Source organism: Pestalotiopsis fici (genome assembly GCF_000516985.1).
Source record: "Pestalotiopsis fici W106-1 unplaced genomic scaffold PFICI_Scf_2, whole genome shotgun sequence".
Classification (NCBI taxonomy): Eukaryota; Fungi; Ascomycota; class Sordariomycetes; order Amphisphaeriales; family Sporocadaceae; genus Pestalotiopsis; species Pestalotiopsis fici.
Genome location: NW_006917092.1, coordinates 3,069,297 through 3,094,488, shown reverse-complemented (window position 1 = coordinate 3,094,488; position 25,192 = coordinate 3,069,297). Strand labels below are relative to the sequence as shown.

General features: G+C 50.1%; 7 protein-coding genes across 7 annotated transcripts; 2 read left to right on the top strand and 5 right to left on the bottom strand.

Moving 5' to 3' along the window:
* Nucleotides 1-211: 211 nt before the first annotated feature.
* Nucleotides 212-1,327, bottom strand: PFICI_03123 (uncharacterized protein; the record flags this gene model as incomplete). Its single annotated transcript, XM_007831704.1, has 1 exon — nt 212-1,327. The coding sequence occupies one exon, from the start codon at nt 1,325-1,327 to the stop codon at nt 212-214; it is 1,116 nt and encodes a 371-aa protein (XP_007829895.1).
* A 2,860-nt stretch (nt 1,328-4,187) lies between these two features.
* On the bottom strand, nt 4,188-7,505 carry PFICI_03122 (uncharacterized protein; the record flags this gene model as incomplete). Its single annotated transcript, XM_007831703.1, has 1 exon — nt 4,188-7,505. The coding sequence occupies one exon, from the start codon at nt 7,503-7,505 to the stop codon at nt 4,188-4,190; it is 3,318 nt and encodes a 1,105-aa protein (XP_007829894.1).
* A 6,346-nt stretch (nt 7,506-13,851) lies between these two features.
* Nucleotides 13,852-15,028, bottom strand: PFICI_03121 (uncharacterized protein; the record flags this gene model as incomplete). The annotated part of the gene is made up of 3 exons (XM_007831702.1): nt 13,852-14,450; nt 14,530-14,760; nt 14,830-15,028. 3 exons carry the CDS (start codon nt 15,026-15,028, stop codon nt 13,852-13,854), a joined length of 1,029 nt encoding a protein of 342 aa, XP_007829893.1.
* Nucleotides 15,029-16,201: 1,173 nt separating this feature from the next.
* Nucleotides 16,202-17,441, top strand: PFICI_03120 (uncharacterized protein; the record flags this gene model as incomplete). The annotated part of the gene is made up of 3 exons (XM_007831701.1): nt 16,202-16,364; nt 16,428-16,514; nt 16,588-17,441. The coding sequence occupies 3 exons, from the start codon at nt 16,202-16,204 to the stop codon at nt 17,439-17,441; spliced, it is 1,104 nt and encodes a 367-aa protein (XP_007829892.1).
* Nucleotides 17,442-18,233: 792 nt separating this feature from the next.
* Nucleotides 18,234-20,132, top strand: PFICI_03119 (uncharacterized protein; the record flags this gene model as incomplete). Its single annotated transcript, XM_007831700.1, has 1 exon — nt 18,234-20,132. The coding sequence occupies one exon, from the start codon at nt 18,234-18,236 to the stop codon at nt 20,130-20,132; it is 1,899 nt and encodes a 632-aa protein (XP_007829891.1).
* A 577-nt stretch (nt 20,133-20,709) lies between these two features.
* PFICI_03118 (uncharacterized protein) lies at nt 20,710-22,200 on the bottom strand (the record flags this gene model as incomplete). Its single annotated transcript, XM_007831699.1, has 1 exon — nt 20,710-22,200. One exon carries the CDS (start codon nt 22,198-22,200, stop codon nt 20,710-20,712), a length of 1,491 nt encoding a protein of 496 aa, XP_007829890.1.
* A 615-nt stretch (nt 22,201-22,815) lies between these two features.
* PFICI_03117 (uncharacterized protein) lies at nt 22,816-24,860 on the bottom strand (the record flags this gene model as incomplete). Its single annotated transcript, XM_007831698.1, has 9 exons — nt 22,816-22,983; nt 23,048-23,275; nt 23,339-23,483; nt 23,557-23,705; nt 23,779-24,014; nt 24,073-24,248; nt 24,302-24,410; nt 24,467-24,665; nt 24,732-24,860. 9 exons carry the CDS (start codon nt 24,858-24,860, stop codon nt 22,816-22,818), a joined length of 1,539 nt encoding a protein of 512 aa, XP_007829889.1.
* Between the last annotated feature and the right edge of the window lie 332 nt (nt 24,861-25,192).

Sequence of the window (25,192 nt, the reverse complement as noted above, 5' to 3'; positions counted from 1 at the left end):
CACTAATTAGAATATTTATGGTTGTTTTCATTGTTCTCGTTTTCATTTTCTTTTCTTCTTCCTTCGACGAGTTTGATACGCATTGCTAATGCGCATAAACTCTGCAATCTCTATACCCCAGTGCACCAGCAACCATACTCATGAGACCAAGAAGACAGAATGCGTCAGAAAGAGATGGAGTCTTTGAGAGACAGTCGACCAACGCTGCCGTTTACATGGCATGAGCAGGCATCTCCTTGACACTGTCGGCTCGGCTGCCGTTTCGAGAATGCATGGAGGCTCCTGAAGAGAGGGAGGCGAGCTCGGCGGGCCGAGTAGCATCGTGGAACTGCTCCAGGCCCTTGTTCCAGCGACTATTGTCCTTTTCGACCCAGTCGACGGGACGGCCCTTTTCGTACAGGTCGTCAAGCTTGCGCAGGGCATCGTCGTTGGCCTCGCGCCGACCGCGCCAGTAACGTCGGCATGCCAGGATGCCCGTCACGATGAGCGCAATGGCACCCACGCCGCCCGCGACACCAACTCCGATCGTGGCCCCCTTGGACATGCCGCCCGAGCCGCCATCCGAAGTCGACGCCTGCGTCAGCGTGTTACTTCCCGCAGCTCCTGTAGCCAGGGCATCCGTGGCCGTTGAGGAGAGGGCCGAGGTCAGCTGTGCCTCGGCGATCGCTGACGTGGTCGTGGAGAGTAGGCTGCTGGGCAGGATACTGCTCAGGTCGATAGCGGAGCTGACGTCAGTACTCTGCTTGCCTGACGCAATACTAGTGACCAACGTCGTGGGCAGGCCAGAAGAGGATGTCGTGGTAACCTCTATACTAGTAGCTGAGGAAGTAGTTGAGGCTGCGGACGTCGGGATCGTCGCCGGAGCCGGGGCAGCCTTGGTGCTTGTTGTCTTGGCGTCTGCAGAGGACGTGATCTTTGTAGACTTGTCCGCGGTGGTCTCGGCCGCGGCCGTTGTTTTTGAAGTGGTAGAGTCAGAGGACGCTGTTGTCTTGTCACCACTATCCTTTGCGCCTCCGTTCCCGTTCTTCCCACCATCCTTAGTAGTCGTTGTCGCGTCATTGTCATCGCCATCATCAGGATCCTCCGGGCTCAACACCGATCCCGCTCCACCCGTCACTTGAGGCAAGTCCCCATTATTCACCGCCGTAGTCTTCTTTGCCGCAGATGTAGTTGTTGTTGACTCATCCGCGGCTGAAGATGGAGGGGGAGGGGGAGGCGGTGGTGGCGACGCTGTTCCCTGTGCGGTGGCCGTGGTGCCAGCACCATCGTCACCCAAGCCCAAACCCAGCGACACGTCGGGCAAAACTCCATTCAAAAGGCCGGCCATTGTGGATTTAGTAAGCGATTAGAACCGACAGATACAAAATCACAAATGGCTTTTCCAGGGCAACGAACACCAGGTTCCACGAAGAGAAAGGAAAAGACTGGAGAAAAGGAAAAAAAAAAGAGTCGATAATCGTCAGATTTCTCTCATGCAAACGCTTTGCTGATTGGTGTTTAGTATTGAAATTGATAAAAATGAATAAAACAAAAAAGATATTTGTCACCGCTTGAATCTATAAGCAAAGTAATAGAGAAGAAAAAGAAGGAGAGAAGAGATGGTGGTAGTGCCCAGAACAGAAGAAAGCTTGGTATGCTGCCTTCTTGCTTTGATCGACAAACATCCCATCGCCGACCCGACTTACACGAATACTCCTAATTTGGGAGCGAGCAGCAGTCAAAACCAAGTCTCCCCCATTGTTACCCACTCCTCCATCCCAACACTCGTCGCAACTGGATCGTCCGACGTGAGACAGGTGCACATACAGGACCCTGGCTCTATGATGCTTCACAGAGACGAAAAGGGTTCCCATCAGTCCACGTCTCTGGGGGAGAAGACAGGGGTCGGTCATGGACGGCACCCAAAATAGGCTTAAGTGAGCTTAAGTGAGAGGCCTCTGGTCGGGGGGAGGCGTCGAGTTCCGGCACGTTGTACGTTTCGGAACCCCCCTGTCACCGGACCACCCCCTCGGCAGCTGGTCGAGCTGAACAGAGTGTCGAGTGCGGGCTGAATTACCAAGCTTTAGGCCTCTGGGGACGGTCGCAGTGCCGAAAAGCTGGTAGGATCGTCGACGGGATCTTCGGAATCCAAAACCCTTAACACACAAGGGAGCCTCCTGATTTGAGCCTCCAAAAGGCTTGGCTTGGACAAGAATTGTTGTCATGGTATCTCGCTCTCTTCTTTTGGGTATTCGCCTGTAACTGGTTAGATGCCCTGGATGGCCACCCCTTGAAGATACATGCCAAGCACCGTGAAGCTGTCAGCTTTAGTCAAAACCCAAGTGGCAAAAAGGTTATCCGTTCGGGAGGCCGTCATGGTCAGACCTCACTGTATGTGTTCCTGGTTGGCGACCGATGGCCGTTTCAAAACATTTCCTGAAGAGGCTCTGATGTGTTGTTTTTTCCCAGCCCGCCAACAAGGCAGATTTTCACAATCACAGCCCGCGCCCGGTCCCAAGGCTGAGTCGTGCACATCCCAATTTAATTATGCAAGCATCTCTGAGGGCTTGTGACAGAGTTGTTGAATGTGTATGGTCGTGACGAGATGGCGGTTGAAAAGGTTACTACGTAGTAGTTACAATCAACCCGTCCCAACTCCCAAGTGCCGACCGACCGACGTAACTGCAACAGCGCGGGGGTAGTAGCGTGTCCCTTAGCGCACCTACCTCGAATAACTCGCAAGCCATTGGAAACAAGCATGAGATCATAATCGAGTCCATCACTACTCAAAATCAACAACAAGGCCGTAGATTTTCAGTTTAAAGTCTTGATATGGACAAGTTCAGTTCTCTTTGTCCAGTCTTGGATATCCTCCAAGTTCGTGCTGCTTTCCTCGTAAACTTGCTCTGATCAACGGGGGCACAAGATGGCATGGCACTTCTAACAGCCATACAAAGTTCTAGCGCAATGGCTCTTTTAGTTCGCGTCTCAGGTTCTGTCAATGCCAGCCAACCAATTCCAGAAACCTTTTGTCCTCATTCTCCATTGAACAAAGAAGCAGCACTTGAGCAGTATGATGGAGAAGATGGATAAGACGATATCAACGGAAGATCGGAGGCTGCTGTTCAAGGGTGTCCTAAAAAGCTTGGTCCCACTGACGTACTCTTCAGACCCGAATTGAACATGGTCATGTCTCGGCTGGGTCATCTGTTAGCCATGGCCGTCGTGGCCTATGCAACATCACCAAGGTTATTATGTACCGACTTCCGAGTTGTATAGACCGATAATCAGAGCAACTGCATCTGCGCATATCTCTTTTTTCTTTCCACATACACCCTACAGCTGTCCACATTCTAAATATACATGTAGATAGAACGTCTTTGTTTTGCGGCACCAGCCAGAACCAACACACGAACCACTGCGGGTTCTGACAGCAAGACCGTATTTTCATGCAAAAGAAAGAGAAACACGGTTCTCCATGGTCATGGGGCAATAAATAACTACATCAAGCAAGGGTTAGCATAAAGATGATTCCACATTTTCATAATAAAAAAAAAAGTACAGAGACATCAAAAGAAGACGAACAACGTGCCCACCCACCCCTCTCCCCAGTCCATTTTCCTTCCCAGGGTCAATGCATTCCCTCAAAAGGCATGGAGCAGGAGGTGTGCCGTCAAGACTGCTCCGCTTTTCCTAGGGAAAAACCCACATCAGACGGAAACCTCTCTTGTCATGGAATCACAACCATCACAAACAATCCTGGGCCTCATACTGGTGGGTGGTGCGGAAACCAGGCACACAGCTCTGGAGAAATCGGGCCATCAGGCAACCGGCCTTCAGAAGCAAGCACAGAAGGGGGGAAAAGAGCATATCATTCACAATGGGACGGCAGAAGAATGGTGAATCTATACACAATCGGGCCCCCTGAGTAGATACCGCCAAGATTGGAAACAGAAGGCATTCTGAGGCACCTAGTAATGCTCATAATCACTGTACTTTTCAACTTCTTCAAATTCATACTTCTTATGGACTAAGCCCCCTGCGATGGTTTTGAAGGCGGTCACGCGCCTCCACCATGTCATACAACCATGAATCCATAATCTACAGCAAAGCCAGGTTTTGGTACAAGTATATCCACATATCTACTTTGGTTCTAGAATCGCTGGCTCCAACTCCGCTAAACGCCTTTGAAAATGCCCTTTCCCCCGTTAATATTCCAAGCCGGCATAAGAACTCAAATGACTCAGAAGAGCCGCCCACTTCGGCGCCTTCAAAGTCTGAAATGCATTGAACAAGCTGTCCCTCGACGGCAACGCAGTGGGCGGGATGCTGGTAGGATCGTTGGGGTCCCGAGACCGTTCGCACAGCCTGCGGAGAAGTGATACTCCCCAGCTAATGATGTGCAATACATCCGAATCCTCCTTTGGCTGTGCTCTTGTGTTTCCGCGCCCAACCGGCGGAGTCGGTTCCGCTTGCTGACATAGCGACCGTATTAACCTGTACAGATTTTGTGCAAAGCCTTCACTTGACGAGAGCCAAGCACGAGTAACTCCACTCTCATAACCCGGTGCTAACGAGGCAATAATGTCTGCAGCAAGCAGACCCTGCATCAACAGAGGTTTCCGTGCCTCAATAACAGACGGGAGGCTAGTTGGTCTGCTTTCCTTGTTTTGATCCGGAATGGAACAGATGGCCAAACCAAACGTGCGGGTCAAGAGTTCACAAGGAGGCGAAGAAGCTGCATCAATTGCGAAAATGGCCTTGTAGTGTGTCCGATTCGGTTCGTCTCGAGCAAAGAGCTTTGCTAGCGCATCGACTGCGTGTGGAAGGTACACATGCGTGGCAGGCTCATAAGGCGAGAATAGGATCTTGCCTGTCGTCGTCGTCGGTGCTGGCGAAGGAGCAAAGGCGAGCAAAAACTGGAGCAGGCAAAATGCTTGCTCCCGGCCTGGCAACTCTATTGAGCCAGAAATGTTGGATAGGAGAACCACTACGTCCTTCATGAAATCCAACGTATTCTTGGGCGACTGCAGAAGACTTTCAAGAGTGCCAAGTGACCGGATTGTGCTGCAAAGGAATTTGATGACAACTTCGTCTGCCAAGAGGTCGAAATTTCCATCATGAAATGATAAATTGCGGAGTATCGTGGTGATGGCTATGAGACGATCTGCTGCATGGTCGAGCTCGTAATCGTCATCACCAAAAGAGTGTGCCTTCTTTAGGGTGCGCTGCTCATGGCGACATTGTCTCACGACATCTTCGTAGGACGTGAGATCAATCTCATCGGATATCGGTTTAGTGCCTTCTGCAAGAATATCCACCTGATCTTCTGCGCAATCAATAAGTGATTCTACCAGGTCATCACAGCCTCTCAGGTCAATGACCAAGTTCATGTTACGCGCAGATTCGTACGTCACAGTGCCGAGAGTGTCCAATGCCAGACGTATCTCTCCATGTATGCCACTCTGAAGACTCTTTGTCAGGGCATGCAGGTCGATTAGTCCTAGTTCCATGGGCGGCGGGATATCTGGGCGCCACTGCTCCAGTTCGGTCCCGAGCTGGTGAATGGATTTTAGGTCATATCCGCCATAATTGTTTTCATTCATCTCACGGGAACAGACAATGTACTCGTCGGGGTTGGTTACAGCAGGCCCGGGGAAACCTGGCGCCCCATTGGGCTGCATCAAGTCTGGCTGACCTTGTGGAAGTGGCATAGGCATGGCACCTGGCTTGGCAGGTGACGGAGATGGCATGGGAAATTCTCCGGTCACAGGAGTCGCATCAACACTCCTTGAGAGGCTGTTTCTCATATGCCCTTGCACCATGGTCGGCGGCTGCTGTGCAGCCTGTGCTTGTTGCGGTGTCGAGAACCCGTTCACTTGCTGTATACCGGGAGGCATCTGCTTGACGGGAGTTTGCGCGTGAGGTTGTTGCATTGGAGGTTGCTGCCCGGGCTGCATGGGCTGCTGTTGGCCGTGAGGCATCTGCCCTTGAGGCATTTGGCCTTGAGGTGTCATCCTCTGAGGCGTCATCTGACCGGGCTGAGGAACCATGCCAGGCGCGTTGCCCATTGCTTGTCCTTGAGGCTGCCCTTGGTTCTTCTGCTTCTTCCAAGCGTCCTCAAACTTGAGCAAATTGCGCTCATAAGCATTTTTGATTTGCATTGGTGCGGTTGGATATTGTACCACAGGGAAGCCACTCGCTTGCGCCACTTGCGACCACATGTTCCGCTGCGTAATGTTGCGGAAGAATCCAAACTTGCTAGCTACCATGAAGAGCTGCATCAAGTGGAGCGGCCTCCCTTCAATAATGGGGTTCGTATCCAGAGGCAGATTATTGGCATGCATAAAGCTGGTGAGATTCTTCATGAAAGCTTCTGGATTGGTGCCACGCGGCATCTGTGGCTGTTGCTGCGGGTTCATGGCACCAGGAGGCATCTGGCCATTGGCCATGGGCATGCCAGGCTTGGAAGGCATCATGCCACGGCCAGCAGCCATGTTTTGAGCTTGAGCGGCCTGGGCAGCTTGGGCAGCCTGCAGTTGCGCAGTCATGGCCATGTTGCCCATGTTTCCAGCCATATTGAGCTGCTGTTGTCGTTGCAGTTGCATTTGATACATCATCTTTTGCTGCTGGGCAGGGTCCATTCCCCGACCGGCCATTTGCTGTTGCATTTGTTGCATCTGCATCTGTTGCATTTGGTTATGATGCATCTGTTGCATTTGCGGAGGCATTTGTCCTGGCATTTGCCCGGGCATCTGACCCATTTGTTGCGGCATCATCTGAGGAGCCATCGGGTTTTGAGTGGATGGCGGGCGGGCCGGCGAGGGGGAAGGCGTGTAGTTGGGGTTGTAGGCCTGAGCAAAGTTCTGGTTCTGGTTTTGCATGTAAGGATTCGGCTGAGGCGTACCGCCGTGCTCTGACGGTACTGGCGACGCTTGAGGCCCGAAATGTTGCGAAGCTGGAGAAAATGGATGTGGAGACGCCGTGTTGACGCGTTGCGGCACGCTTCCTGGTCGCAATTGATTCCCGGCCATCACTGGCGAAGGCGACGCGTTCGCAGAGCCATTCGGCTGGAGATGGGGATATTGCTGAGGCTGTCCTGGATGTTGCTGGCCCATCGCATTCGGCTGGAAGCCGGGAGGAAATTGAGACTGCTGTGGCGTATCGGCGCGCGACGTCGGGAGCATGCCTGGGTTCTGTCTCGGCGATGCGCCCATGCTGTCTTCTCGCGGACGAGGTCGTTTTGAAGGAACGACAGGATTAGTTTGATACACGGGGTTCTGGAAGCCCGGCGACGCATTGCGCATCGGGCCGTTTTGCATCGCAGCAGCCATTTGTTGTGGGTTGGCGAACTGGGCGGCGGCCGGGTTCGCGGCAGGATTGAATTGGCCTGGGTTGGCCATAAACGCGGAGGGATCCATCATGGTCGATTGTCCACCAAGATTATTCGGGTCGTTCATGTGTGGAAATGGGTTATTGCCATTATGGTTCTGGACAGTGGCTGCCTCGTTCATCCAAGAACTCATGACTCTGAACGCAAGATTGGGTAAACGGGAACAGCACCCATCAGCCTACAGGTTACGCAATGTCAGCAATCGGAGTGGATAGCGACAGGTCCATTAAGATTAGGAATGATGTATAAATTGATGGGCAGTGACACGTCGCGATGCAAGCGTCGCGTCTGTCGCGGGTCGATGGGGGTGACTGACCGATGCGAAAGAAGGAGTAGCAGTGTCGGTTCGGGCTGTTGGGGCTGGGTCGGGCCAAACGCAACAAGCACAAGTGCACAAGCGCCTGGGGGGGTCGGTGGGAAAAGGCTCTGGCCTTTTGGGAACGAGAGAGTGGACGTGGGGGGGGGGGGGGGGAACGGAAGCTGGGGGGTTACGTGGGAGTGAGCGAGCGAGTGAGCGCCTGGTGGAAGTGCGACGGGCGAACGAGTGAGAGCCCCAAAAGATGCCCGTGCTTACTGATTGTGAGTGGACAGTAGCGTAGCTGGCAAGCAGGCAAGCAAGAGAAGGTACTGGGCTAGGTAGGTAAAAGAGAGGGTTTTTCTTCTTCTTCTCCTCTCTATCTCCCCTTGGGTCTCCAGTGTCCTCTCTGCGTTCCTTGGTCTTCCCCTACGGCTGCTTGGTGCGGAGAATTTGCTGTTACTAGCAGGGCCCACGTTTCGGCTGGCTGAGGGAAGTGAACTCTCACTCCGCAGCTGATGTTAAGGCCGATCTGGACACAACCAGCAGTTTGCAGCACAGCGCAACGGTCTCGGCCACCCGTAACCAACGCCGGTGGCACAAGACAAGCTTCTATTCGATATTTCCGAGTATATCGGACGGGCCAGGGGACGGGGTGGGCAGGAAAATGGACCGCGACTGATGAGAATAGGTCTTACCTAACGTTCGGGAGCGCGCTGAGAGTTTTGCTTGGGTGATCTTGGAGCCTTTGGGAGCGAATGTGATTTCAATGCTGTTGGAGGTGAAAGGTGCTAGTCCCGAGGTAGACTAGCTGCAGCTCGACGCGACGTCAAGAAAAAAATCGATAAGCAAGAGCGTCGCAACTGTTAGGCGCAGAGGTTCCTGAGCTCGATGGTTTTGGTCGTGCAGAGGCCAAAGAGTCGCAGAAGAGGAACGCGTGGCACTATTGCCGTGCATAACATTACAACAAAAACAAACGCAGCGCACGGGCCTTGCCTCAATTTGGGTTGGTTTGGCCCAAACTTGACTTGCCCTGTTGGTCCAATTGAGCATAGGCAAAACTCTTTGGTTGCTCAACCTCGTGGAAATCCATCTTGGATTGATGATGATTGAAAGAGAGAAATGAATAGAACAGAATGAAAAATGCTCAAGTAGCTTCTTACCTATTCCGACCTACCAGAAGATGTCTTACCTCTTTTTTATGAGTTATTGAGTTGTTAGTGAGCTGTAACTCACCAGGATGCATTGGACCCGCTGCTCCTACATACCCGCCTACCTTGACCAGGGATGGGGCTTGAGCTGATTCGTGAAGCGGACTTGGGTTGCTACTATGTAGATGCGTTGCTCATGAGAGACGGTAGCAGTAACTGCAGGCACAAGTCGAGTTTTGGCTGAAGAAATACTTGCCCTAGACGCAGGACGACTTGTGGTTCAACTGGCCATTGGGTATTGATGGTGTCCCCCGCGAAGCAGCTGTTCATGTTGTAGCTTTGCCGGCATTCGCATTTGCTGTAAGATCGCGGCTCGACCTCAGGACCGCCTCTTTGATCGCCACAATAGATGAGGAATATAGTGGTCGCGAATGATGTTCGAAAGCGTGAATATGGGTGAGGACGTCCTGGTGTAAGTCATGAAGTAGTAGAATGCGAAATGCATCTGCCAATTTGCATCGCCGTAGAGAATTCTACCAGCAAAATTGGATATTATGTTAATATCGTTAGCCTTTTCAGGTGATTAAACCTGGGCCAAGGTGCAGCCAGCCAACTGACGAGTCGCTTGGGAGTTCGTCGTCATTCGGCTGGTAGAACGACCAAAGTGGCCATCATCTGGACTGCTGACAGCACCGCGATCAATTCAGATTGATTCGATGACTTTTGATCGTGGCCAATAGAAATCCTTGTTTCCGAAGTGTGGTGTGAAGTGGTGTTAGCAGTAGTGCCCGAACGCTCCCACACACCATACATTACGCACTCTGCCCGGACAGGCAGCCTAGCAGGATTTGAATGTCGCCTGTCGGTATTACCCGCCGCGCCAATACATACTCTGCCACCAGTAGAGCAACAGCCCAGCTGGGACACCCTAGACATCCTTGGCCGTCTTGACCATTCGCCCTGTCCTGGACACGGGGCCTTGCCCATCATCCATCAGACTGAATGGTAGCAGATGGATGCCGAAAGAGAAGTAAGAGGCCAAAATGGTTCTCTTGTGAGTACAGTTCGCTCTGCTAATCCCTAGCAGAAGTTAATCTGCATTGAGAAAGCCGATTCTTGTGTAGCGGGGGTGAGTGCAGTCAATCCACCGTCCAAGGTAGTCCGCTTTTGGCGGGCGTAAGTGCCGTTTTGCGCAACGTTGGTGCCCTGGCGGTTGTGTCTCAATTCGACCCTGCGGGCAGTGGGATGAGAGGGAAAAGATGCAAAGAAGTGCTCACGAGCAGATCTTCCAACTCATTTCCGGCAAATTCTGACTCTGTCACCTCGCTGCCAGTTTGAGGCGTCGCCATGCGTCTCATCCTGATGGAAAATCCGTTGCCCGTAATAACCCATTTGCACGTTTGCGCTAATGCCGTGGGGGGGTTCATTGGCCGTGTACATATTGTGTATGTCAGTCAGTCACCGATTGGAATAACAGAACAGCGCAACGACAGACGACGCCAGTCATATCTGGGGAAATCATGTCAAAGGTGCAAGGGACGGGGAAGAATAAGAGAGAAGAAAGGTGAACGGAAGAGGAAGAGACAGTCACAAGGAACGGGGAAGGGGTGGAAGCTTTAACATTGAACAGAGGGTACAGAGTACCTGGATCGAAGTATCGGGGCCGGCCCAGAGCGAGCCCAGTCAGAAGAGAGACGGCTGGCTGGCTCTGATGAATTTTTGAACGAACGAACAACACTAGCCTAGCAGCAAGAATTCTCCGCTGAGCCAGGGACAAGGCCCCTCTCTCCGCTCTCGACCACATAATCTTTAGGATTACGATGTGCTGGTGCTTCTTGTTTGTGCTTTTCCCTCGGATGGCGAATCCCTTTGGTTTTTTCTCTCTCTCCCCTGCTGGCCCTGTAATCCTGGGAATTTGTCATTCATTTTGATTTAATCTCATTATTCAGTTCATGGTCGCTTCTTTTCTTACGAGGAAAATGGGGGAAAGGAATGGGAAAGTGGCGTCCTGTCCACCGTTAATACAGAGTCTCCTAATCGTAGATCGGCCGTCACGAGCCAAGCTGCACTCTTAAGTTGAGCCACCTTTTGCCATTCGGCCACCTTCCTGGTGCGAGCGTGTGTCAAAGCTGGCAATACAAGTCCTCTTTGCTTTTCTTTTCACTCATATCCCTGTCGCCCATCATGCCCTTGCTGGTTTACGATGGCTGATGAGGAGGGCTCGGGTCCTATTCACGATCGTCCTTTGCTTGTTGTACGGGATTCTGTTATTCCACACACTCATAGGCTTGGGATTAAATTCCCTGGATAATCCACTGGCTTGGGCCTGGCGCCGCCATTATCCGGAGCAACCCCCAAGGATGATCAGGAATTACCGCCTTGATTTGACTCATTACTTCTTTCTGTGGCCGATTCAATGACGACTTTGGCTCAATCGCATCCCATCATCAACTTTGCACGCTGACAGGCCCCAGCCGAAAGAGATCGCATTTCCGTCGACACTCGATCCCTGCTGATGCGTATATTCTCGCGCGTTCCCTTCCCATCCTCTCTCTGTTCTCATACTAATCTCGAGCTGCCAATGGATCAATCTCACCGAAGTTTGGATGATTTCCACATCATGGTCCCGTCGTCCATTTGTCACTGTGCTCCATTTCTTGCCGCCATTTCCAGTCGTTCTCTCTTTTCATGCTTCCACCCTACATGTGGGTCATACCAATAAACAAAGCTACGGCACCTATGAATACATTACAGCACATTCGTATCTGTTTACCAGGGAAACACGAACGTGCTCACGAGCGCCCAGTACATGCAACATTACAGCATTGACAACGGCATTATTTATCCATGTACCTGCTCAGACTTCCCCGGCGCCTTTTCCTTCCTCTTCTAAGCGTGGATCATGAGTAGTTGCCACCAGGCATCTGGCCAATTGTCTAGTTAGGCGAGGCCCCAAATAAGCAGCCCATGCTCGATAGTGCCGCATGTCGTAACAAATTTATTTTGCTACTTTCCCCCGATTCCTTTCTTCCCTCTTGGTATTGCTCGAATAACACTCCATAAGATAGCAAATTATGCATAAATAGCGGTGCTTAAAGGCCTCGGACTCGCTCGAGGCATCTCGTTGGCACCATTTCGTGCCGTGTCTTAAAAGTCTTGAACTTCCAGTCTCATCCTCTGCGGGAACCTCTCCACGGGCGGCCATCTTCTCGTGATACAAAGTCAAGTAGTGCTTGCGACATGAAGGACTTTTGGTCGAGGTAAAGCAATGTGACCCCAGATCATTTGGCATCGAACCAACAACTGCTGTTTGATCTCGCCCATGACACGAAGCCCGATAAGCAGCGTGGTCAAATCTGTTGCAGTGTCGCACACACATGGCAAGCTGCATGCTTGACCTGGCAAATCGAGGGAAGCAATGCCAACTCCACCATGGCATGCAGCCACATTACCGGATCAACTTGTCGGCATTTGGTCATGAGACAATGACGCCCCGAACTACTTAGCTTACAGTAATTATAGCTCAACGTTGAAGAAGACAAGAAAGAACTAAACCAAAGGCATAATTTATATGCCTCTTGTATTTTTTTTGTATGGAGCTCACACCGTCTCTTGTCCCTCAAACTTATTCCATGGCTGGACGTGGGGTCAGATACAACGAAATGGCGCCCGGGCTCTATTTTTCGCCCCGCCTACCTCAGGCATGGTCCCCCTGGCCATCGTACAAAACCATGTCAGTCTATCGGGTGCTCGTTAATTACCCTGACTTGGGCTCTTTTCAAAAAGCTGGGGAGGTCGAGGTAAGTACGAAGTAATCTGTACGATGAAATGCTAGACCTAGTATTCGCGGCTTGTCGAGAACAAACGTCCAGAATTCGTGTACATTTTTCGTGAAGATGCGCTCGATTTTGTCCCAACCCCAACTCAGCCTTACAGCTTGCGTGGAAGCCGTTAATCATTCGACCCTCAGTCACGTATGACGCTAGTCCTCTTACTGCTTGTATATAGGTACCTACCTAACCTACCTACATATGCACTGGCACCGATCGAAGGGTGGAAAACGGTTGTAGGAACACACACACACACACACATATATATATAATATCGTTGATGCTAAAGAGAGAGATGGAGTGAAGCCCTAGCTAACGTTGTAATTGTTTTGACCCCTCACTAGCACTCGGTCTGCATCTTGCGACACTTGTGACTATACCTAATGTATGAACACGGACGACACATGCTCGGAACAATAGAAAAACTCCATCAATAAAGTTTGCTTGAATTCCCTCGTAGAAAGCCGATTGGTGTCCCAACCCCTCGACATAGCTCCAATCTTGAAACCTTGGTTCTCGATACAAAGGAGAATTTGTTCTCGGAGTAGTTTTTTGGGGGTATTGGTTGCTGAAATGTCAGCAAAAGGTTCTCTAGTAGGTAGCGAGGGTAGTACATTGTCCTCCCGAGACTGATGCCTGCCCCAGAGGACATTAATTAGGTTGCAGCACCCGCATGTGATGATCGGATGATATCTTTCAGGTGGATCATTACATTAAGCGAAGATTGAGCCTGGCTCAGTAATCTGTACTCTGATACTGAGTCAAGATGCGCTTGCGCACTCTGCGAGAAGGGGTTTTCTGTGATGTAGAGTGACTGCAAAGATGATATAGGCTGGAGACACGAAACCGCCATGCTATAATGTACGGAATATGTCGTGTACTATTGTCTAATTCGTCCGCTGATAGCTTGCCGTGAGCCGCAATCTCCATTCCGGGGTATTCCCGTCATTCTAGACAGATGGTATGATTGGTCGAACCACAAAGTAAGCTTTGTGATAGAAAACTTGTGCCAAGTTGAAAGAGATATCACATCTATCAAAAAGCTTTAATTTCTATAAAATAAAACAAGCAGCAAACCGAAAATCACCTGGAGCCTATGATGAGGATTCCTCGGACACTGAGCCCTCTGTGCTCTCTTCGTCGGATTCTTCTTTCCTTTATTTCCTCGTTTTCGACCCCTTGTCTTTTGAGCTCTTGCTCTTTCTAGCCGAGACCTTCTTGGCGTTTTTTTTCTTGTTCTTGACTTCTGCTTCCGACGTACTTTCTTCGTCGGACTCGGAAAGATCGTTGAGTCGAGAGCCGGCGGTCTTCTCTGTACATGCATTCGCGGGCACGCTGCTGATCACTTGTCCTGGTCCGCTCGAGATACATGTCGAAATGTGCGCTGGCCTCGGCCACCTTTTTGAAATGCTCTCGTCTCAGGACCGTACCTTCGGGGTTGCCTTTCCCGCTGGTATACGTGAGAGTATCCCAGTCAGCCAGGGCGACCGCCGTCTGGAAGGCGTTCTTGATTTGTCGCCCATTCCACCTGTTCCCGCGCTTTCGCTTCTTCCAATGATGCCGCGCGTACTCTCCAATCTCTTTCGGCTCGAACTGGATCCGCTGCCCAGGAGCAGATCCAGCGTTTCGCTCCTCTAGCGATTTGAGATTCATCTGCCACACCTTCATGGTCTGATCCTTGTCTAGTGGTGGGTAATATAGTGCACAGTGAACGCGAGACTTGATGGCCTCATCGAATGAACCGACTCGGTTGGTTGTGAGAATGAGAATACCAGGATAGTACTCTAAAGCGCGAAGGAAAACTAGCGAGTGTGAAATGTTAGTAATAAATGGGGAGTCCATGTCATGATGACCCAAACCATTACAAAGCTCTTGACCTACCAGAAACCAAACTGTTTTGGGCAGTGTTGCCCTCTACACACGTGCCGAGAAAGACGTCGGCTTCATCTAGGAGCAGTACGCAATTCCACTTGCGAGCCAAGTCAAAGTACTTTTCAAGGTTCTGCTCTACCTGCGCTGCTGACTCTCCTCCAACATCACCAATAGTGATGGGAAAGAGTGGCTTGCCTGCATTTGCGGCAACGCACTCGGCTGTTGAAGTTTTTCCAACGCCTTTGAGATGTTAGCATTGAAATTGATCTGCGTAACTTCCGTGCCCCTCCTTCGGGCTGATCTGCATACCTGGTGCACCGTGGAGTAGAATGATGAGTCCTTTTCCTTTGCCTTTGATAAGATCAAACTCGCGTTGAAGATTGATTGAGCTCTCTGTGTCGATGCTCCCCAACTTCTTTGAATATGTCCTGACCAGTGCTCGAACAATGTCCTTGTGTCCGGATGGGAGCACCAGCTTCTCAAAGCCGTCTGCGGCGCCTGGGGTCATACTCTGCGCTGGTTGAATGAGATCAATATTCAATGGATCTACCCACGAGTCAGCATCAAATTCACACTCCCCTATTGTTGTTGAGTCTATCATGGAAAGTTGATGACCTACACCATTTGCGACGGAGAAACATATATCCCCAGACACGGGCAGGAAGCAGCTTGTCACATTCCTCGAGCAATGTATCAGGGGAGCGGATCTCGAGTAGGTCTGTCCCTTGAGACCATTGGAGCCACATTTCTCTTTGTCCCTGTGGATCGTCAAAGTTGTGGCACCTAGTGCTGATATACATGACACGCCACCGCTAGGCCTGTAAGTACCATTTTACATCGCTGTTCCGTTTTTTGAGGAACAAAGGTCATTGATTCTTGAGCGTAGACGAGATGATGTCAAAGCACAAGAAACTCGCTTTCAAACTGCAATCAAGGACTACGAAGAGACTGTCAAGGAAAAATACAAGACTGGAGTAGATGTGGCCGATACACACGGCGTCGAGCAACTTTGGCAAATAATCGACAAGACCATTGAAGATTATACGCTTAATGCTAAAGACGGAGTTTGGGGAAAGATCAGGGTAGGATTTAGAAAGCTTGGGGATGGTAGTGAAGCCATTCAAGGGTAGCTAGGCCTATTGCCGACCGAGTCGCATTATCTTTCGGTAGTCTGTGGGGGACTCAAGCTTATACTCAAGGTATATATTCAATCTCGTCCATACGCCTAGGTCAGTTTGTTCCGCATTGGAAGAAAGGCTAACAAAAAGCCACGAAGGCTGCATCTCGTCTGCGCGACATTGCAGACAAGGTCTTGGGTGAAGTCGCCCGGATCCCTGCTATCCCCAGCAGCGTTCAAAGGATCCTCAAAATTTATCTAGAATCCAAAAGACTCAACGAGCTGAGTGATTCCATTTATCACTCCTTACTGGTAGCCCTAGGACGAATGCTGGAGTATCTCAAACGAAAGGCAAGCCGCAAGTTTGGTAAAGCCCTCTTCAAGCAATAGTCATTTGAATCCAAGTTGGTATCAGCGATAGAAGACATAGCCGCTTCACGAGACTTGTTCAATGAAGAGGCGGAAGTTTGCCACAAGGAATCGCTCCGAGAGCTTCACGATGTTACTGCGCGGGGTGGGCAGCAATTTCATGCCGCGATACTGCATCTGACGCTGGTTGTCGATATGGGTCGAAAAGAACAAGCACGTTCAAACCAGACGATTCAAGAATATTTCGACTTGATGGCCCACAGATATCTCGAACTCTTGCAGAATATGCGCGTCATGAGATCTTTCATTGACACTCTGAAAAGTGACTCGAAAGTGATCGAAGCCGCGTACAATGATGGTACGCATAACACTCCTAAAAGTCTTTGGTTTTTGTTGCTGATTACCAACCCTTCAATGACAGTAAAACGACTTCCTGAAAACGAAAGACCAGTGGCATATCACCTAGAGCCCCGTACTTCACTGCTGGACAGCATCCAGAAGCCAAAAGGTGAAAAGAATCCTACTCGTCTGATGCCATTTATCCTTCTTGTTTGTTTATGGCTGACCAAAGTATACTTTAGTGCGACCTTCTCAGGCTCGAAAGGATCTTTTGCGTCAACTAGACTACGATCGAGAGATTACCCGACATGATGTTGCATCAAATTATCAAATTGGTCCGACTTTGTCTAAAGATGAACAAGAAAGGTGCCTCCATGCCATCAAATCATTCACCTTCACTCAATGGATGCAATCAGAGAGGTCTTCAGTACTTGTCATAAACGGGAATGGAACCGGGAGCGGCAGTCGAAGATCAGGACTGAGCTTTCTCTGCGCTCGACTGATATATAGCCTGGACCAGATCAGGTTTGGTGGCAAGCCCACCTCGGGCAATATCACCAGGCCAGAGATCGTGCCAATTCACTTTTTCTGCGGCGAACACTTGCATAACGATACTTCCGAGTCCTGGGAATCCCCTAGTGGAGTTGCGAACAGTCTACTGGTACAACTTGTGTCTCAGTGTCAAGACGTGGATGTCTCTCGATTGCCATCTTCTCGGTATCTCGACGTCAACGATGCCAACGTCAAGGATGGCTTAGGCCTCCTTCGACTGCTAATGAAACAGCTCCCATCGCACTTCATAGTCTTCTGTATTGTTGATGCCCTTTCCTTTTACGCCAATAACGACCAAGCGTCAAAAGCTGCGCAGCGATTAGTAGCAGGTCTGATCAGCATAGCCCAAGCAAGCAAGACTGGGAGGAAGAGCCGGGCAATTTTCAAGTTGTTGCTTACGGCACCGTCTAGACTTCGTACAACAGAGGTCGGTGAACTGAGTCAAGAACAAATTCTTAATATTCCCAAAACTTTGCCAGGCAAGGGAGGTCTTACAACCATGAAGTGGGACAGAATGCTTCAGCAACATTTGAAGAAAGTTTGAAGCCTCAGGGCAGAATTCCTTTCAATGATCCTGTTTTCTGTCGGTTGAGCAGTGTAGATAAGAATTTCACTAGTGGCATAGTCCCATTAGCACATGCCTCCCATACAGTAGGAGTATACGACCAGGTTCACGGGCCTGCAACCCAACTCAAACTTGCGGCACCAAGAGCTTTTCAACCAAACAAAAATCAAAAAAATCTCTTGATAAGTCTGAAACTGGTTGGGGCACTGTATAGGAAGGGACCACGAGAGTTTCTAGTCCGTACGTAACTAGATTAATTACTGGGGAAAATTTGATAGCTGAAGCCATAATGCACCATAAGTCATGAGTAACTCATCTACCGATTCTGGAGATTTTCCCTTCGGTTCCCGGCTTCTCTCTCGTGAACTAGGATAATCGATCTAAAACCAAGGGTGAGTCTTTTGGGTGGACATTCGAAAAAGAGCACCACAAATAAGTGACGTCTGTTCTCCGCGGCGGCATCTATGACGAAGCCTCAACTGCCCTGTTCATGGTGAAACAGCAGACCGAAAGATAGAGCGCCACTCATCGTGGCTAGTAACAGTGGCTGGTAGAAGCTAGAATGCCATTTGCGATATATTTACTTTTGGACAAAAGTGATTAAATCACGTGATCATACATTGAGGTATCATTATCAGGTATATAGACGAACCAGGGTGAAGAGCCTCCCTGAAGTCCCTGGGATGCGGGGTCGGGCATCACTCAGCCTGATTTATTTTCAAACGCGACGAGCCTAACAATTCGCCCTCACAGACTTCAGACGTATATAACATGTCGAGCCAATATATGTACGGCTCTCTGCAAGAGAAACAGATCAGGCTGCTCAGCGTGACTGAGGACGAAAGCGCACCCCACGGCATCGTTCTGGACCTTTCCGAGGTCGACTTGGAGGATGCCAAATATACGGCGCTGTCATACACATGGGGGCGTCCAGAACCGTTGGATATGGATCCAGCATTCGACGAGGACAAGATATACCAGCTCCGATGCGGAGGCGGCTTCTTGTTCGTTCGTCAGAATCTTTTCGATTTCCTCCAGCAAACCAGAACTCTTGGTCATCCGGTGCCGTTACTGTGGATTGATGCTTTGTGTATCAATCAGGTGGACCTGGATGAGAGATCTAAGCAGGTTCTTCTTATGAGCAAGATTTACGCTTCTGCTCAACACGTTTGGATCTGGCTAGGGGCCCGTGATCCGAGCGAAGGGGCGCATCGGATACTGGACGAGTTCATTCCCGCTGTCCTTGAACACTACAAAGAGCTTCTGGAAGAATTTCAATCAAATGTCTTGTGGAGCTCTCAAGAAAGACTTATCGAGAAGGCCATTGGCTCAGATGCCTGGTCAATTTGGGCAAGTTCTTGGCGCGAGTATGTAAATCTTGTTCAGCGCTGCTGGTTTTCCAGAGGATGGACGATACAAGAAGTAGCCAGACCCGATCTTTCGGCAATCTCGGTCTTTGCAGGAACTCGAAAATACCCCTGGTCGCAGATTTATTGGTTTCTTGATTTGGTGATGTCAAGTCGATGGTTCTCCTACATCCAAGATCACACCGATTCCGACTCGCAGCATGCTTTACTCTGCGCAACCGGCCGACCACTAATACTTGAGAGGATTCGTCGAACGATTGGTCCATTCGAAGGAAGAACACATGAGCAACAGTGGTATGAAAGCTTACTCGATACCATGATAGTGGCCGGAAGACATGCAATGTCAGACAAAAGAGACGTGATCTACGCTTGCCTTGGGATGATGCTCCAAATCGCACCAGAAGGAATCGAGTCAGCTATCGTTCCAGACTACAATCTGAGCATTGAGGAGACTTATACAAGATTTACAGGCGTACTTCTACAAAAGATGTCTCAACTTCAAGTTTTATCACTTGTTAAGAATCAGGAAGAACGCAATTACAAGAACATGCCATCCTGGGTACCTGATTATTCGAATTTTCTGCGCGGATCAGGAAACCCACTGGCACGCGATACGCGTCGTCGGAGAACGGATGGTGCAAGCAGCGTGAGTGCTGTGCCTCGAGTCATTGGGAATCGCCTCTATCTCCACGGTGCTTGCCTTACGACAGTGAAGGAAAAGATAGCAGGACATGAAGTCACTGATTTCTCGAACTATATTCTTGATATGTGTCGAGAATCACGACAGTATCCTGAACTCATGCAATCCATGCGAGAGACTGTCTGGAACACAATGGTGTGGCGAGAGTTGCCCCTTGGAAGAGAGGACCAGGAGATTATCTTTCAGCAATGGCTTTTGCGTAGATATGAGACCGAAGTATCCACGGAGCATTTCGAAACGGACAAGGGCGCCGAGATCCAAAAGTCCCTGGGAGCAGGTTTATCCCCTGGGGTGTTCAGTAAGGATTGGATCCTCCACGTCAACGAAAGTTTTTCCAAATATGTTCAAGGACATTCAAGAATGATGGATCGCGCTTGCATGTATATCGCCACAAATGGACGGCTTGCAGTGGGTGCGTCGTGGCTTGAGCCGGGGGATGAGATTTGGATTTTCGAGAATGGTCATCTACCCTTTTTACTGAGGCCAAACGCGGATGGCGAGACGTACCGGTTGATTGGCGAAACTTACATGCATGGTGTTATGCGTGGAGAAGCAATGACGGATGATTTCATTTCGGAGTTTGGACCTGTTGTGCTTATTTAATCTGTCTTCTTTCTTTGTATACGTTGGGTTTGTCAACCCAACCCTTTCTCCAATGAGAGATCATTCCAAAATCGGTAAAGCTCCTGGACATAACGATAGGCTAACGTGTTGGAAAAAGAAATCGGATTCACTCAAGTCCCAGCTCCTCATCGAGCTTCCCTTTGGCCACATATGACTGGTTGCACCATTCGGCCTTCTTTTGTCTCTCGTGCAGACAGGTGTCCGGTGAGACTATCCTGTGGACATTAAATGACATATCTGGATATGGATCCTCCCCTTCCCTTCCCCAAGAATGATGTCGTCACCCTTTTCCCAGCACACTGCAAGATAGGCACCGTATGGGTCTTTCCTCCTGACTTCTGGTTCTGCATACGAATCCCATGCTTCGTCTTGAATTGACAGATTACGCCAACGCCCATGGGAAGACGTGATCGAAGGAGCGTGTGAAATGAACCATCGTCAGGAGCTGAGCTTTTAATGAACTGACGAGTTGTCCAGAGCATATGTCATTAGAGAGATGCAAAACCCTCTTTCCAAGGCAATGCAAGGCCTCAGGATGGCCCAAGTTACATTGACCTCAGATATGGCTTTGTGGGGTTAGAGAATCTAGCCTCGAATTCACAGTGACGGCTGCTTTCTTGCCCATTTCCAGCGCTCCATCAATGTATCCAACCCAACCATCTGCCCAATCTGCGCTCGCCATGACAACTCTGTGGCCGTGATACGTTTGCATCATGAGCTCTCCGAGTCCCTTGGACAACTGGCGCGGCCCATAAGATGCCCAGGTACCTCTGGAAAACTCGTCTCGCGCCCAATCGTGCCACGTCAACTGCACCGGGCGAATATGCACCGAGTCTGGGACCACATCCCTCTGCACCGCTCGAAGATAGGTCATGGGGTCGTGCCGCACATCTTGCTGCGCAATAAGCTTGTCACCCACGGCAAACGACACCAGATGGGTGCCACCCCCAGATGCGGGCGACTCGGTGAAAGCGGCACAGACGGAGTGGTGCTCGTCATTGACCCCAAACCACGGAGCGATGGGAGTAGATGAGAGAATATGGAATTTGCCTCCGATATTGGCATGTCGGGCCTTGATGAAGCATTCTGGCAAGGGCGGCGAAAAGGCGATGTCGGAAAGACAGTGTAGGGGAATGGTACAGACAACCTGCTCTGCGCGGAAGACGTCTCCGGCTCTCGTCGTGATCTCGACTCCGCTAGTGGTGGATTTTACTGCTTTGACGGGACAGCTGAATATGGACTGGCCTTTGAATTCTGAATAAATAGCAGACGCGAGTCCTGTTGTGCCGTTTTTCAGCTTGAATTTTCCGCAAATTTCCATGAACAAATTGTAGTCGTAGCCCGACAAGGCATAGAGTCGCACCAAGTTCAGAAATGAACTCTCCGAAGCTGCTGCGCATGTGTTGATGCACAACCAGGGGAGGAGAAAGTCGCGGTCCTGCTTGCTGATGTTGATCTGCTCGACCCGTTCCTGCAAGCTGATATCCCAACGCCGCCAAACGTCGACAGACTTGAGCGGCAGCCAGGGCTCGGGGAACAAGGTCCGGCCGCCACAGCCATCGACGTCCAGAAACTGGGCCATGAGCGGGAGGAGTCGCTGGTCCGAGAGCTCCGGGCGCTCCTTGACGAAGCCGGCGGCCCCTTCTCGGGCGTACGACACCTCGCCCTCGCCCGACATTCCCGTGCTGACCTTGAGCCCCGTGGCCAGTCCGTATCGCGTAATCTCGGCCCATACGTGCGGCTGCAGCCAATGAATCCAAGTCCCTCCCATTTCGTACTTGTGGTCTCCCACGTCGGCTGTCCAGGTGCGCCCACCGATGCGGTCGCGCGCCTCGAGGAGCAACACGCGCTTTCCAGCGGCGGAAAGATCGCGGGCAGCCACCAGCCCAGTGAAGCCGGCGCCAATCACAATGGCATCATAATAAGAACGAAAGGCGGATGATGAAACTTTGACGGCATCCGTCTGCAGGCCAGTGACCAAGTTATCATTCTCCACATTGTAACAGAATCCCTCGGAGCTACGCGTGGGGTTTCCAGGTAAACTCATTTTGATTGTGTTGATACTAAGGAAGTTGAAAATATCTTTATTAATGAGATAAGGAGAAGGATATTTAAGAGTGTTTCTCAAGACTGTCAAGAAGGAACTAAATAATAAGTCGATTGTCATTCAGTCCAAGATTTCATTTGCAACGAAAATATATTTTTTACTTTGGTACTGGTGATGTATAGTTCTTTATTATATGAGATTACTGGTTACAGCATGTTAGAACTACTTGGATAGATGGCGCTCGCCCCCTCTAGCCGCCCAAGTGATGGTTACAGTGCCCAAAAGTAGTCAAAAGATCCCCCAATCGGAATGGATTCGGAAACCTCGGAATACCAACATAGTCAGGGATACATGACCAGATGACAGATCCGGTAGCTATAGGGAAGTCTTGCCATTAATAGGCAACCTATTCGTGCAAAAGAGCCGGGAATGAATTGTATTAACCAAATGTTTCTGAACTGCTCGATAATCATATTATAGTTCTGGACCTTTCTTTCACTTGATTCGACCCGACAGATTAGCATTTCATTCCGATGCATTTCGGATGTTCTAAACCAGACATTCCGCCGCGACAGTAACTCAGTGGCATCCTAGCCAATCAAGGCCTCAACTTGCTCACACATGTTTGACCTCTGGAAGCGTTTCAATCTTATCGCCAGAACCGTTCATCCTCGCCCCTGTTAAACCAACTCGGCGCTCGATTGCAGAACTCGTCGCCGCGGCAGACCGAAAGGGACTAAAGCCAACTTCAAACACGGCATCGATATCCTCGAGTGCACGACCCTGTACAGTGATGAGAAATATCAGTGACTGAATCAAAAACTTCGAAGCACGGAGAACGACGCACCTTGGTTTCCGGCAGAAAGAAGAAGGTGAACACAAATGCCACCACGGATATGCTGCCGAATACCCAGCCGACACCAAAGTGGAGGCTGCTAATCATGTATGGCAGAATAAAATTCGTAATGAAAGCCCAGACGACATTCCATGCAGTGCCGAGTGACTGCGTCTTCTCACGTAGGGCAGCATTGGGTATTTCGCTTCCGAGCAGGTAAGGGATGGAGGCGCCACCCATCTAAACCAAGCACTCGAGTCAGTATGCATCAATTCCAAGCCCGAAAAGATTAATTATTCTCACGTTGTAGAAGAAGGAAAAGAGCATAAACGCAGCGACAATCATGTTGCTTTCGGAACTTGTTTTGTTGCTGATTTGTCCAAGTCCTGCAAGAAGATACATGAAGAACGCTTGTAGTGTGTAGCTGAGTAGCAAGGTATATTGGCGACTAGAGGAAGCGTCAGGCCAAGGACAGCGCAATTTATCAAGGGAAATATTGAGAGCAAGGGTTGTTGACTTACCCAAGCTTGTCAACAAGATACATGGCAGGAAGCACGGCAAGCATTCCGAGGACGCCGTTGATGATGGGGTATGTAAAAGCCTGGGCCTTGTAACCATTGTTGGAATAGAAAACGGTTTGATAAGTCGACACAAAAGCTTGTCCAGTTGCCTGCATCATTGGATTAGGATGCGCGCTACCAAAGATTCTCGAGCTTACGTGCCTGCTGAAAGAAATAGCTCACGATGACGAGTATTGTACGCCGTAGGTGTGTCCCGCGAACAAGAGCAAGCCAGGGAGCTTTGTGTACGTCTTGGCGGAGACTTTCTCTGATGGCGATAATTTCGGCTTCGCAGTCACCGTGTTCGGCGTGTGTCTTGGGTCGGAGATGGCTCAGAGCGTTGATGGCATCGGCTTCGCGATCCTTGGATAGTAACCAGCGGGGCGAGCTGGGTATGATGAACGTACAAGCAACGATTGCTACAAATCACATTAGTCTCGTTAGACTATAAAACGGCGAGAAGCTTGTGCAACATACCAACAGGAAAGATGAACTGTATCCCAGTCACGACCTTCCACCCAGTAGCACTGGTGTCTAGAGAGAAAGCCTTGTTGACACCGGACGCAAGAAGACTTCCAGCATTGAGGAAGAGCTGTAGGGATACAACCACAAAACCTCGGAAGGAAGCTGGTACAATTTCGGACTGATAAGTGCTTTGATGATGATGAGCCGATTGGACTGTATGGGCGGATCAGGACTGACTCACGTCACAGTGACTTCGACAAGGCCCACTGATATATACACAATGACGCGGCCCACCACGAACTGGGCAAAGCGACCCGTCAGGACACCGGTATCTGCAGCGGCGATTTCCACTAGTTGAAGAAACATCAGCCAATTGAAGTTGCAAGAGTTTGACAGCCCAACTTACACACGATTCCAATGAGTGAAACGACCGAAAGACCGAAAAACACGATACGATGACCGAACTTTTCAATCAACGGCCCAGCAGAAAAGCACCCAATAAATTTTCCGATAAAGGCAAGCGAAGATAGTAGCGAGGTATGGAGGGAGTCAAAAGCGTAGGTTCGGGACTCTTCATTGTACTTTCCAAACTGTCTTATGAACCCCTGCAAACTTTTGCATCAGCTTGCTATTGCCATTTTCAGATAATCCCAGCGGCCAAGTGTACTCACTGGGTTTGCAAGAATGCCACCAAAGCTTTCTGTATCATAGCCGAATAGTAAATCACCCGTGAGCAAGCAAAAGCTTGAAAAGAGTAGCATGGGCGTGACCATGGCCCATGCTGATTGAGTCGCTGCCATTATATATAGGTGCAACTACAAGATAATGTCAGCCATGCAGGGAGAATATGTACCCCTTGAAAACTATTTTCGGGGAAGCGGCCATCCGCCTTTTATGAATTGTGAACATATCCATGATTGCCTCGCAAGCCATATACAACCTAGTTAGGTCACAAGGAATATATGGTCTTGCCATGAATGATGTGCTTGGCCCACATTAATGCAACATCCAAAAACTGGGGAAGTACAGCATGGTAAAATCTGGGGTAATGGGTCCGTCCCGAGCGAGATGTTGGGATCGACTATAGCCTCGCTCGGAGCAGATCCACTGGTTCCGAGCGAGGTCTTGGCCG